Source organism: Barbus barbus (genome assembly GCF_936440315.1).
Source record: "Barbus barbus genome assembly, chromosome: 10".
Taxonomy (NCBI): Eukaryota; Metazoa; Chordata; class Actinopteri; order Cypriniformes; family Cyprinidae; genus Barbus; species Barbus barbus.
The window spans coordinates 20,824,582-20,838,766 of record NC_136738.1 but is presented as its reverse complement, the minus strand read 5'-3'; the positions used below and the strand labels follow the sequence as shown (position 1 = coordinate 20,838,766).

Below are 14,185 nucleotides of genomic sequence, written 5' to 3'. Positions count from 1 at the left end.
TGCAGCTGACAAATCTGCAGTAATTGCATTATGCTATCGTGTTAATATAGACCAAAATCTCTGAGGAATGTTTCCAGCACTTTATTGAATCTATGCTATGAAGAATTAAGACAGTTCTGAAGTCCAACACAGTAGCTAGCGAGGTGTAGATAGATTAAAATAGATTTCCTCTTTTTAACAACATTAATTCACAGGTCTTTGACACTACTAACGTCTGCTTCACGCTTTTACTTACCAACAAGAAAAAAGTCAGACTCAGCTGCCAATCAGTTACCCAGTTAACCTTTAACTCAGATATACTGAAAGTAGACCATTTGTGTCACATTTGCATTACGAGAAAGGAATCATCATCATCTGTATCAGCTCGTTGAAAGATCTCAGTGAGGTAAGGTGATGGTCTTTTCAAATGAAAGATTCTGTGATTTCAAGTCTGGTTAAAACGTTTAAGTGCATTGCTGCACTCAAAACAACTGAGCTCTTTTTTGCTATGAGTCAAAACTGAAACTTCTGCCTAGTGTGCTTAAGAAATGAAACAATTTCAGCTAGCATTCTTCCAGTCTCTGTGGTGTTTGTGGCCCAAATGATATTGTTAGGACAAAATTGCAGTGAGAAATATATTTGATTTGCCATTTTGTTTTATATGACACTAACAAATCCCTGTCTGTATGATTTTAAAAGCACCAGCTCTTAATTTAGAAGCCAAGCAGACACTCAGTTTTTTTCATGTTTCTGACTCATCAAGTCATCCAGTTTATTTATTCAGTCACAGACAGATTCATGAAAGCGACTTTACACCACATTTTTGTCATATTCAATCTTCCAGCAGTAATGCGCAGTGAAGAGTAATGCTCACGGATCAACCCTTGATGTGTTTAAACCTACAACCTTCCATAAAGCTAAAATAATGAAATATAATTGTATGTAAATTTGGCAGCATAAATAAAAACAACAAATCAATGACATTCTATAAGTTCAACAGTTTAACAAGAGTTTTCCGGAGGCCACCGCAGGTGTGAAAACCACCCTGAAGTGCATGAAAAACACCACCGGGAAATAGTTAGCAGCTATGTATGCCATACCCTAAATGTGAGAACTTATTGCTTACACATTTGAACGATGTGTTTTTCTTGCATATGCAAAAGCAGCAGGTGTGTATGCCACAGTGCTATTGAAACAAGGGTCAATCTGTAGACAACAAAACCTGAAGCTATTACTTAATTTCAGGTTTGCTGTTTATCACACTAATTTTCACAGAAAGCAGGGTTAGCTAGTGAAACGAACATTTCACCTTTACAATGCTTATAGAATGTTTTGTTTACATTTAGAGTAAAAGTAGAAGAGCAGGAGAGGGTGTGGTGTAAGAACGTTTAAAATATGCTAAAAAAAAAAACAAGCAGACAAGTGTAAGACTTGGATGCTTGTAATTGGATAATAAATAAATCACAAAAGTTAGAACAGTGATTCTGTACAGAGCACATATATATTTCAGAGACTTTCATGCTCTTGTGTGTAAACGTATACTGACATTTAGCCTAATGCAGTCACACGCAAACACAAAAAATGGGACTCCCCGCATTGAAGAGCTAAATTATTCTGGAAAAGTTCTGAACGTTGTCTCACCACATGAAGAAAAAAAAAAGGTGCTTCAGATTTAGGTAATAGGTGACCTCACAGGAATAAATTAGTCATTGTTTTTCATGCAATACAGTGTTTGCATATATGGAATGAAGATTACAAATTTTGATTGCACACTTTTAAAGAGCATTGGAAAGCTTTATCAAAAGCCACATCCTCTCAAAAGTTAATAGAAGCTTTGGGGACAGAAAGCAGACGGAAATAACCTTTTAAATGTCTGCTTAGTGAAAGTCGAAAAGCTCTGAAAGTATTGTTAACACCATGAAAAAAACAACAAAAAAGTGATGTCTCTGTGTGTTGTCATCAACTTTATATGTATTACTGAGAAGATACAACCTTAACACTAAGGAATCTACAGGAAATTTAAAAAAATCCAGCCAGAAGTGTTTCATCAGATAACAGAAGTTGTGAACAAAATCGTGGCGTGCGAACTGTATTCTCAACCTTTATCACAAATAAGTTATAAAGCATAAAGCAGGCATTTGTGTTCTTTAATTCATCAAAACCTTGTTATGGGTGGTTGTCCACAGGTGCAAATAGGATGTTTCAAACTAAACAGGGAAGTCTTTCAAAAGCTTGCAGATGTAATTTTCATGTTCTAACAATAGAACGAAGAACTGCACTCTTTCACAACTACTGTTACACCCAATGATGCTGCAAACCGCATGATAAAGAATTAAAATAACATATTTTATCAAAATTGAAGAAAAACCAAAAGTGCATTTTTCCATCTAATATCCACTAAAATTCTACCATACTATATAATAAATGAAGCTGGATTCTTTCCCCCTCATTAACACATGAATATAAATAGAAGTTTAAAATAAATAAATAAAAAATAATAAATAAATAATTATCATTTTTTTTCTCTACTCATGTTATTGCCGGTTGTGTCACAATTTTCACAAATTCAGTAACCAAGTTAAATTATTAAAGTAAACCTTAACAGGGGTTATAAAATCCTGTTGTGTTCCATCCTTCTGAAACCACAGCTGAACACAGACGACACGTGTAGGATGGCAATTAACATGTGACAGCGAGAGGTCCTCAGTCAAAAGAGAACTACTGAGAAAAAGAAAAAAAACTGGGCAGATCGTGATCAGAAATACAGGAAATTATGTCGTCGTCATGGTTACAAAAGCAGAGTGGAAACAGCATTTCATTGCTCAGTCGGGCTGTGTTAGAAAACGTGGTTAATGCCGGACCAGGAGGTGCCACCTTTGACACTGCAATGATCAGACCACTTGACACAACGCAGACAAAAAAACTAGGGCACAAGAAAGTATTGGTAAGCACATGTTTTTATAATAATGTTTATGAAGGAATAATTGAAACTCTTTTTATGGATCACACAAATAGTACTTATTCATCAATACAGCTCGGGAGAAATTTGCACACTTTGTATATTTTGAAGCTGTTTTGACCAGTTCTTGCTTCAGTTAGTATATATGTGAAATGATGTTCAAGCTTAATTTTGACATTATTGATTATTAATTCATTAATTTTTATATTAATAATTGCTTTATAGATAGATAGATAGATAGATAGATAGATAGATAGATAGATAGATAGATAGATAGATAGAAATAATTAATTATGCAAATTCTATTTAATATAAGCTGAAATATCCATTCTAGTATTTGATCAGAGCATGTGAGTACTGCGTGTACTGGCAGAAGGATGAGTCATTAAAATACTACAAATCTATGCATAGCACGGTCGCTCTTGTGAAACAATTGTGAATGATAGCAAAATGCTAAAGCAGCATTGTCATAAAAAATATTCTCAATCTCTTTTAATTCCGAAAAAAGTAGACATAAGCTTTGCAGAAGTATACTAACCATTACACAATCATTGTTACCCCATCACAGAGCACTGTGTTCTACTCAGACTTGTTTTTCTAGCGGTCAAGGTCTTTGTGAGGGTGCAGAATTCGGGCAGTTGTAGGACTGACAGGAAACACCTTTCGCTGCTCCAATGGAGCGCAGTGCTCACCTGGATCTCCTGTCTTCACATTTGCGCTGATGATTGATATAAAACTTCCTTCCCATTCACAGTAGTATCACAAACTTCCGTACATACACGTAAAAATAATTTGACACGTTCATAAAAACGTTGTTGTAGTGAGCAGTGAGTTTGGGGGGAGTGCTTTGAAACCACGGGTGGGTGATGGCATTTCCTTTGCCTGCAATGTATGACCGTTCCAAAAAAAAAAAAAAAAATGATTCGAACTGCTTGCACTTCCTTAGTGAAACAACACCGTGTAACCTGATACAAGCATGGCTTGACTTTCTCAGTTCTGTAGTAATGTATCTGTTTTCCCTTTTTCAGATTTTATAACTGACCCCATGGAGATGTTCGTAGCTACAAACACCACCCACAATGACTCCGACACCTGTCTCAACCTGTACGACCATCGTGGTTGGGCACAGTATTTTCTGTCTGCAGTGTATTTTCTGATTTTCATTGTGGGACTGCTGGGCAATGTGTTGGCTTTGCATGTCATCTGGCCTAATTTAAAAAAAATCAACTCCACAACTCTGTATTCTGCCAACCTGGTGGTGTCGGACATATTGTTTTCGCTTGCTCTGCCCTTGCGTATGGTTTACTACGCCAAGGGGTTCCACTGGCCGATGGGGGAGGGTTTGTGCAAAGCTGTGGCACTGCTGTTCTACATCAACATGTATGCTGGCGTCAACTTCATGACTTGTTTGAGCGTGGACCGTTTCATTGCAGTGGTGCTGCCGCTGCGCTTCTCACGATTCCGAAAGGTTCAGAAGGTGCGGTACATCTGTGTTGCCGTGTGGTTGGTTGTGTTGATGCAGACCCTGTCTTTGCTGTCGATACCCATGACGAACGTGGAGAAAAGTGGTCACATAACGTGTATGGAGTATCCCAACTTCGAGAAGATTGACAACCTGCCTGTCATGCTCATTGGTGCTGTGTTGCTTGGCTTCGGCATCCCTGTGATCACCATCCTGATGTGTTATTCGGCACTCTGCTCCAAGCTCCGCGTCCTGGCCAAGTCTAATAAATTGACAGAGAAGTCGGGTCGTAGTCGCAAAGCCATCGGCGTGATTTGTGCCGTCATTCTCGTGTTTGTGGTGTGCTACACCCCATATCACATCGACCTCCTGCAGTACATGATTAGAAAGCTGCGGTACAAGCCAGACTGCTTAGAACTGCATGAATTTCAGATCTCCCTTCACATTACTGTCTGCTTAATGAACCTTAACTCGTGTTTGGATCCCTTCATCTACTTCTTTGCCTGCAAGGGATACAAGAAGAAGGTACTCAAACTGCTCAGGAAGCACGTGAGCATGTCCTTCTCGAGCGTGGTCAGGACCTCACCTGAAGGCTCTTCCAAAGACGTGTTTGCGAACGACAAAATTCATATGAGCTCCAGAGGCACTCAGAAAGAGAGGAGCAGTGTGCTCTTGAGCACCAGCAATGGTTTTTAAGGATAAACAACAAGAAATGCAGTTCACTGACTATATGAGACTTAATATCACAGCAAATTTATTACATCTGGATTACTTTACACGCTGTTCAAGCTATTGTTTCAAATGATTGTTAATATTTTATGCTGTTTAAAGGCATTTTATGCTGTTTAAAGACGTTTATTACACATTTGTCGTACATATTGTAGTTCATTTGAGTGCTACAATTTGTTCTTCATTGTTTAAATCGATCTTTTGAATAATATTAATAAACAGGAAAATGTATATATATGCAGTGACGTTTCGTACTAAGTAGCCTATCAAGAAATGGTGATTTTAGTTTAGACTAATGACTCAAATCTTCTGATTCCAGTCATACGAAAAGATTTAATCACTGATTGTTCAATGGCACTTTTGACCCTTAATCATTCCAACACTGAGACATGACGAATGAGTCACTGAATTACTCTTTTTGTTTTGACTGCAGTCTGACTTTAGATGTATGCTAATGGTTGGTGATTTGATCTGCTCTCAAATAGTATAGCACAAGCAAGTAGTATTATAACGTAGATGCAAACAGTGCAAAGAAGTGAGCAAGAAGATTCATGACCAAAACCCCCTGAGCTGTTTACTGGAAAGAGTCACACTTTTATCTCAATGGTTCCTTATGCAGCATTAGTAGTGTTTCAGGATGATAAACCTGACAATCACACTGACAATCTGTGTCATCATATATTTAAATCAGCCAGATGAACTTCAATAATGACAATAATTTTCACTTTTCTAGAAAATCCTTCTTGATTTAAGAATTTTTTGATATTTTGGCTGGAAACAAGACAAAAAATCTAAACTAGAAAAGCATTTTTTGCAGTGTATTTATATGAACGCTACATAAAGTGATCAGGTTTATGTGTTCATTTTTTTATTCCAACTGGGCCACTAGTCCAACATACAAACAGATTACTATGGTCTATGTAAATGCAGCAACTGTAATTATTATTTACAGAAAAAAAGTACATGCTAAAGCAGGGGTGTCCAAACTACGGCCCGCGAGGGATTTTTTTTTTTTAATTATACGAATCTGAAAAGGTGGGCAAACTATGGGCGTTTTCATCCAGCCCATGAGGCAGTTGTTCCAATATGCAATATCAGTAAAATCCAATAGATGACGCTGTAGCCTGTAGTGCAGTATATAACCCCTGATTTACACCATGCCGCCGCTTATGGAAAGCCAAAGTATTCATAAACGCCTGCTCGGGCGTCTGATTGCACACTGACACGTCAAAAGCGTGCGCTTTGACAGCAAATGCGTGTCGTGGATGCGCATTTTGCCATGAAAACGCGCGTTCTTAGCGCGCTCTTTGGGATTATGGCGAACGCGCGTCGGAAACATAACAATTGAATAGAAAAATAAATTATATATATACATTTTCTTATGAAATATTATATATGGTTATGAACATCTGGCCAATTATTACTCCCATTATGACAATTCTTTTTTCAACATGCTGTCCCAACAGCAACACATTAATATGCAAATTAGATACAGTATAGATACACTGTGTTTAATGGGAAAACCAGTTTATGGAAATTTTTACAGACATATTGCATAAAACAAAATGGTATATCAAATAATTTTGTTATATATTTTATAACATAGTTGAGAATCATCCTTAAACAAAGTTTAGAAGAAAAAAATCCTGAAACCTAAAAATGTATTGGTGATTTAAAAAAAAAAAAATCCCATTGTTTTTGCCTTTTTGATGTCTATTCATGCCATTTTATTTTAAGGAAAAAAATATGAATAAAATATATTTTTTCAAAAATGTTAATTTTCCAATTTTCCATTTTCCATTCCATTCCATTTTTTTCTAATGCTCTAAACAATGTAATGACATGAAAAAAAGCTTTTTTGGGGGGGGGGGGGGGTCTCAGGAGGATATAGCGGACACATGACAGAATCGGGCAATGAAGTCAGCACACGCTTTTGAAGCGTGCCATTTTGAGAACACTACAGAAAGAGCACGTTGTTTTCGCCTGTGTGGGCTCTGCCTGTTTGGTTTACCTGTAACACGTTCAGAACGTGCGTTTTGTCCGACTCCAAACGCAGGTATTCGACGCCCATTTCCTGTTTTGATAAACGCACGTCAAAAACGCGTGTTTTTGGTGACTCCAAAGCGTGCGTCAAGAATGCGCGTTTCATAGGAAATCACACGTCGAAGATGGCGTTTTGATACACAAAACCGCGCGTTTCTGACGCGCGTTCGCCATAATCCCAAAGCGCGCGCTAAGAACGCGCGTTTTCATGGCAAAACGCGCGTCCACGACGCGCGTTTGCTGTCAAAGCGCACGCTTTTGACGTGTCAGTGTGCAATCAGACGCCCGAGCAGGCGTTTATGAATACTTTGGCTTTCCATAGCCGCTCCAGTTAATCCGCGGCACGTTTCAGAAGCCGCTCTCCGCGCGGCTTTGCCAAAGATAGGCGCCTAGTCTATTTTTGAGGGACGCCGCGTTCAAGCCGCACAGAAAATACAAAATAAAAAGTCAAAAATAGCTATATACACTACAAACCTGGCACCATTGTAAATAAGTTACATGTTTTAAAAATGTGAAAGTGTTCATTTGTTTTGAAAAATGCCTTGTATTGGACCTGTTTTAAAAATGCTTAAAAGACTTTCCAGTTTGAGAACAAATGCCAGCGTTATCCCGTTATCCTCCTGCTCACGGGTGCTGTAATTTTGTGGGGAAAACATGGAAATTATTTGTCATTTTATCTTGCAAAGATATGCTTTCTTCTGTTTTCCACACACATTTTTATGAAAATGGATATAGTACTGTTTTTCTGGATTATAAATTGCGTTTTTTTTTCATCTGAACTGTGCTGAAAAAATTAAAATAAATCAAAGCTTCATATTATGCGCCCCCTCACTTAATGTGGAAAACTTGATGTGGCCCTCGAGTCAAAAAGTTTGCCCACCCCTGTGCTAAAGCAACAGTAACTCTGCGGTCCACTATAGGGTGTGCACAAATCTATGTCCTGGTTAAAAATCTCTGTCCTGATTCTAATAACATTTTTTTTTTTTTTATCACTTTAGCTCAAACCTTCAGTTCCAGTGGCTGTTACCAAAGGGTAATCCTTCTACAAGAATCAGGTTGAGAACATACTGGCTAATGGAGGCGTAACAAAATGTACCCTGGTGAAATGGTGACATGTTGTGTGTGCGTGTTTACAGTGTGTGCGTTTTAGTAGCTGGCTGTCCTCTTTTAAATGGAAAAAACATATTTTACCCTTCTGGAAAAACAGCATAAGTTGGTTTGCACATCCTAGACTAATAAACTTAGACTAATCTACATTTTTAGATATCCGATTTAAAAAAGCAGATTAGAATGCTCAAAATAAATAAATAAATAACCTTCCCATTCACAGTGACTAGTCCAAAAATGTATTTTATTCTTGACCAAGATCTTAAAGCCAGGTCAATTTTGAATTCAGTGCAACGACAACAAATAGCCAGACGAGGGAGCCACAAAGACAAAAGTGAAGATTATGAATACTACAACAGATGTCACTTCTTCCCTTTTACATGGGAAACTTTGTGCATGCTAATATTGACATTTTAGTGTTCCATCAGTTCATAATGAAACATCAGAGTACTAATATAGCTTAGAGAGGTTGGGAGATTAATTTGCTTATCATAAATTGAATGAAAATTGTTACTTTAATAATTAAATAATAAAAATAATACTTTAATAATTAAATAAAAAATAATTAGTATGACAAGTGGCCAAATAGTTAATCTTCTGAGGGGAAGTGAAAGAATGTTTCAGTGACACCACAGACAAAAACAGGAAGAAGTTCAAGACCAATACGAGGTAACTAGACCAAGACCCCAGAGAAGTAGAACAGCAGATGCAGGGGGAATTGTGGATTGCTAAACTTTGCAAAAATGGACGAAAGTTGCTGTGTTGCTTCAAATCTCCTTGAACCGATCCTTTTTACAGGAAAAGTCTGAAGATTGATATAAAAACCTTTTACACTGTAGACTTAAAAACAGTAAAAAAACAAAAAACAGAAGTCTGACAACAGCTGACTCTTCACTGCATGCACTGTCTGACAAACAAACAATAGTAGCATTCCCTTACCAAAACGAAGTATACTTCAAGTTTATTTTATTAAGTATACTTAAGTAAAGTTCAAGTATATTTGTAAGTATACAAATATTAGTGTACTAGTATACTTGTAAGTGTACTATTTCAATGCTCCTTGGGACTAAATTGGCCCACTTTCTAGTATATAAATAGTATATAAATGTATACTTTTAAGTATACTTTAAGTATAACAGTAGTAAACTTTGAGTACACGACTAGTTTACATCAATGTTTTAGCTTGGACTGCAACTACAGGTCCTTCTCAAAAAATTAGCATATTGTGATAAAGTTCATTATTTTCTGTAATGTACTGATAAACATTAGACTTTCATATATTTTAGATTCATTACACACAGCTGAAGTAGTTCAAGCCTTTTATTGTTTTAATATTGATGATTTTGGCATACATCTCAAAAAATTAGCATATCATGAAAAGGTTCTCTAAACGAGCTATTAACCTAATCATCTGAATCAACTAATTAACTCTAAACACCTGCAAAACATTCCTGAGGCTTTTAAAAACTCCCAGCCTGGTTCATTACTCAAAACCGCAATCATGGGTAAGACTGCCGACCTGACTGCTGTCCAGAAGGCCATCATTGACACCCTCAAGCAAGAGGGTAAGACACAGAAAGAAATTTCTGAACGAATAGGCTGTTCCCAGAGTGCTGTATCAAGGCACCTCAGTGGGAAGTCTGTGGGAAGGAAAAAGTGTGGCAGAAAACGCAGCACAACGAGAAGAGGCGACCGGACCCTGAGGAAGATTGTGGAGAAGGACCGATTCCAGACCTTGGGGGACCTGCGGAAGCAGTGGACTGAGTCTGGAGTAGAAACATCCAGAGCCACCGTGTACAGGCGTGTGCAGGAAATGGGCTACAGGTGCCGCATTCCCCAGGTCAAGCCACTTTTAAACCAGAAACAGCGGCAGAAGCGCCTGACCTGGGCTACAGAGAAGCAGCACTGGACTGTTGCTCAGTGGTCCAAAGTACTTTTTTCGGATGAAAGCAAATTTTGCATGTCATTCGGAAATCAAGGTGCCAGAGTCTGGAGGAAGACTGGGGAGAGGGAAATGCCAAAATGCCTGAAGTCCAGTGTCAAGTACCCACAGTCAGTGATGCTGGTGTTGGTCCACTGTGTTTTATCAAGGGCAGGGTCAATGCAGCTAGCTATCAGGAGATTTTGGAGCACTTCATGCTTCCATCTGCTGAAAAGCTTTATGGAGATGAAGATTTCATTTTTCAGCACGACCTGGCACCTGCTCACAGTGCCAAAACCACTGGTAAATGGTTTACTGACCATGGTATTACTGTGCTCAATTGGCCTGCCAACTCTCCTGACCTGAACCCCATAGAGAATCTGTGGGATATTGTGAAGAGAAAGTTGAGAGACGCAAGACCCAACACTCTGGATGAGCTTAAGGCCGCTATCGAAGCATCCTGGGCCTCCATAACACCTCAGCAGTGCAACAGGCTGATTGCCTCCATGCCACGCCGCATTGAAGCAGTCATTTCTGCAAAAGGATTCCCGACCAAGTATTGAGTGCATAACTGAACATAATTATTTGAAGGTTGACTTTTTTTTGTATTAAAAACACTTCTTTTATTGGTCGGATGAAATATGCTAATTATTTGAGATCGGAATTTTGGGTTTTTATGAGCTGTATGCCAAAATCATCAATATTAAAACAATAAAAGGCTTGAACTACTTCAGTTGTGTGTAATGAATCTAAAATATATGAAAGTCTAATGTTTATTAGTACATTACAGAAAATAATGAACTTTATCACAATATGCTAATTTTTTGAGAAGGACCTGTATATTAAAATTGAACTTATAGGTATACTGATAGTTTACTAATTAAATACTTCTAGTAGTAATTTTAGTACACTTTGAAGTACAGTCTCAGTAAACTACTAGTTTAGTAGTTTTATACCGCACAAGTATACTCGTAAGTTTTTTTTAAGTGAACTTTACATCATACTTTAAGTATACTACTATGTCCCTATTTAGGTATTAATTTGTACATATATTGTTATATGTATATGTTATATGACCTAAATTTCACTGCTGGTTATACTCTGTATAACTGTATATGTGACAAATAAAAATCTTGAATCTTGTATATCTGACCATACAAAACATCAAAAGAAAGAACATGGTATCTACTTGTAAACAAAAACATTTTATTCTAGCTTCATGCATTCTTTTTGTTAAACACTTGAATGTGGCTGAGTTTCATAAATAAAAATAAATAATATTTTGAACAAAAAGCTGAAAAAAGACTATGAATTGGATTCAGAATCAAAATTCTTGACAGTCATTATTACTTCTTCATTGGTCAACATTTTATTCCATAACATTACACAGTTTTGATGCTTTTTTATGTCTGATGATCTTGTTAGATTACATGTGGAAGCATCTATTGTTTTGGTTTCTTTTTCACTTGTGTTTTTTTTTTTTTTTTGGAAATTCTGTACAGTAGATGTGTACTAGCGCCCCCTACCATATAACAATGAAAACACGGTTCCCTATCGATACTTTACTCGTACTGCGTCGCTAGACGCTATGGGGAAAAACTCCTTTTTCTCTGAGGGCTGAAGACTTTTTCAATCACGCAGTGTGACTGCACGGCCATTGGTTCGTGCAGTGATATAAAAACGAACCAATGGCTCGTTAGCGGTGCTGCACGAGCCTATGGCGGCAAAGCCCGCTAGAAGGGGCGGGGCCATCTGGCTATATAAGCGGGCGCTTATAAGAAATCAGATCAATTCTTCTTCAGCGACGACTTCTTCTCTTCACTGATCTCAGGCCTCCAGACGCTCGCCATTGACACGCCCTGCTGCGGAGTGAAGCTGCCTTTTCTTCTGCTCCTGTTCGCTGTTCCAGCCCGCTCTCCGAGCTGCTCCAGCGAGTCGACGCAGATGCCTGCTTGTTCCTTGCTGCCATCCGGCGAGCCTAAAACCGCAAATTTCTCTAAAAGAGCCCACGGCGTTGTTGCAAATGCCAAGCCGTCATTGCATGTCGTGCAGAATCTGTCTACACAATGGCGACGGCCACTTAGAGTGCGGCTCAAAAATCGTCCCAGGCTATGCGACATTTCCTGCCAAAGCGGTCCAGCTCTGCAACGGCCACTAGTCGCCCCAAGCCTGCTCTAGTGCAGCAGCCAGCTAAACCGAACTGCCTCAAAATGATGGCAGATGTCGAGCTCTTCAGATCTTCCTGCCAGTCCTTAAAGGACACCACGTGCTAGTTCAGACAGCACGACAGTGGTGTCATACATAAATCGCCAGGGCGGGCTCACCTCGAAACGCCTTTTCGAGATGGTAAAGCGCCTCTTGGTATGGGCACATCTCAACCTGCGTTCATTGAGAGCAGCTCATGTGCCCGGCGTACTGAAGCAAGGAGCAGATCAAGGTTATTAGTTTTGAATTTTTAAATTTGTTTAATTTTAATATCGTTTTCAAATTTGCTATAAAATTCTGTTTAGTTTTCATTTCATTCATATTATTGCTAGTTAATAGTTTAGTTTTTATTTTGTGAACACTATTTTTTTTTTTTTTTTAGTTTTTATATAGTTTAGTTTCAGTTTTAATTAAAGTTTAGCAGAATCAACCAATCACTTCCAGAGCCAGAGAAAGTCTTAGCCATATTTAGTAAGGCAAACATTTAGCGACACAAATGCTAAGATTGATTAGATGGTAAAAGTATACAAATATACACCAAAGGAAGCAGTCAAGCCTTTTTACTAAATCTACACTTAAGTTGCACTTAATGTCATATCTAATGGTGTGTTGAAATATTTAATATGAAAATAAATGTAGCCTAATTTGGTTGTATTGTCTTTTTTTCTTATTTAACCATTTAACATATTCTTTACAGAGAGATACAGTGTATCAGTATTTTAGATGCAGGGTTGGTGTGGGTATAATAGTTGCCTTAGGCCACATCTGTGAACTTCTCTGCTCTAGTGGCATCTCCTCTGCATATGGGGCTGTTTTGGCTCGAGTCACTGATGCTATTCTGACGACTATTCTGAATCGTGATATTGTAATTGATCGTGTCTTGCTCACTTTTCCGTGAACAGCCGCATAAAAATCATAACTGGGTCTGATGAAATTCAATAACGGCAATCGTATTTAACAGTAAAAGCTCATATTTAAATGTTCTTTTCTTTATTTATGAAGAATTATAAGCATGTGCATGATGTGATTTAGCTTATGCATATTTGTTCGAACACTCAGACAGAGTGATCACAAGATGCTAGGCCAAAGTTTTGTATTGTTTACAGAAAGGATGCGCGTTCTCATCTTTTTTTTCTGTTAATTATCATGTTGCGCTGCGTGTTTTTCTTCAAAGCACCAACTTAGAATGCCTAATGTTGGTTTGATTGCTTGTGTTACATGAGAAAATAATTTTGCCCACCTGATGTTGTAGACTAATGCGGGTGCGGTTCGGATCGCGACTCGCGGTCAAGTGGAGTGTCCATGGCAGACATTTGTGCGGCAGCCAGCTGGGCCTCTCCTCACTTTTGCCAGGTTCTATAACTTGGATGTTCCGGCCTTACAGGCGTGGGTTCTGTCTGCTTAAGTGGCACACGCCTGTTTAAGCAGTCTATTTTCAGGCATTGCCTGATTCTTCAAGAACGCTCTTGGCCCTATTGCTAGTGCTGAGGCTGTACTTATGACTGTTGGAACGATGATCTAGGCTGGGCTGACCTCTAGGAGTTCAGTCCTCTTGCCTCCTGCAGGATTCTTCCTGCTCATAACTGGTCCCTCTTAGCCTTATTGCTCAAGGCCAGTTTATATCAGCCATTCCTCTTCATGGCATGGCAGGATTGTATTTGTTCCCCATAGCGGCTAGACACAGTACGAGTGAAGTATCGATAGGGAATGTACTCGGTTACTGACATAACCTCGGTTCCCTGAGATACGGGAACGAGTACTGCGTACCATGTCATACCAT

General features: G+C 38.5%; 1 protein-coding gene across 3 annotated transcripts; it reads left to right on the top strand.

The window, feature by feature from the left end:
• The first annotated feature begins 316 nt into the window (after positions 1–316).
• LOC306876542 (G-protein coupled receptor 183-A-like) lies at positions 317–6,902 on the top strand. 3 transcript variants are annotated; one of them, XM_079427820.1, is made up of 2 exons: positions 317–385; positions 3,967–5,357. In XM_079427820.1, exon 2 carries the CDS (start codon positions 3,984–3,986, stop codon positions 5,094–5,096), a length of 1,113 nt encoding a protein of 370 aa, XP_079283946.1. In that variant the 5' UTR covers positions 317–385; positions 3,967–3,983; the 3' UTR covers positions 5,097–5,357. The 3 variants fall into 3 exon arrangements, with proteins under 3 accessions (XP_079283946.1, XP_079283945.1, XP_079283947.1); XM_079427819.1 differs by lacking the exon at positions 317–385 and adding an exon at positions 2,628–2,923 and having other exon boundaries at positions 3,967–6,902; XM_079427821.1 differs by lacking the exon at positions 317–385 and adding an exon at positions 2,800–2,923 and having other exon boundaries at positions 3,540–5,363.
• The last annotated feature ends 7,283 nt before the right edge of the window (positions 6,903–14,185 follow it).

What these genes read in the sequence shown, in the direction of transcription:
- LOC306876542 (XM_079427819.1), top strand. Translation starts at nt 3,984, where the DNA reads ATGGAGATGTTCGTAGCTACAAACACCACCCACAATGACTCCGACACC.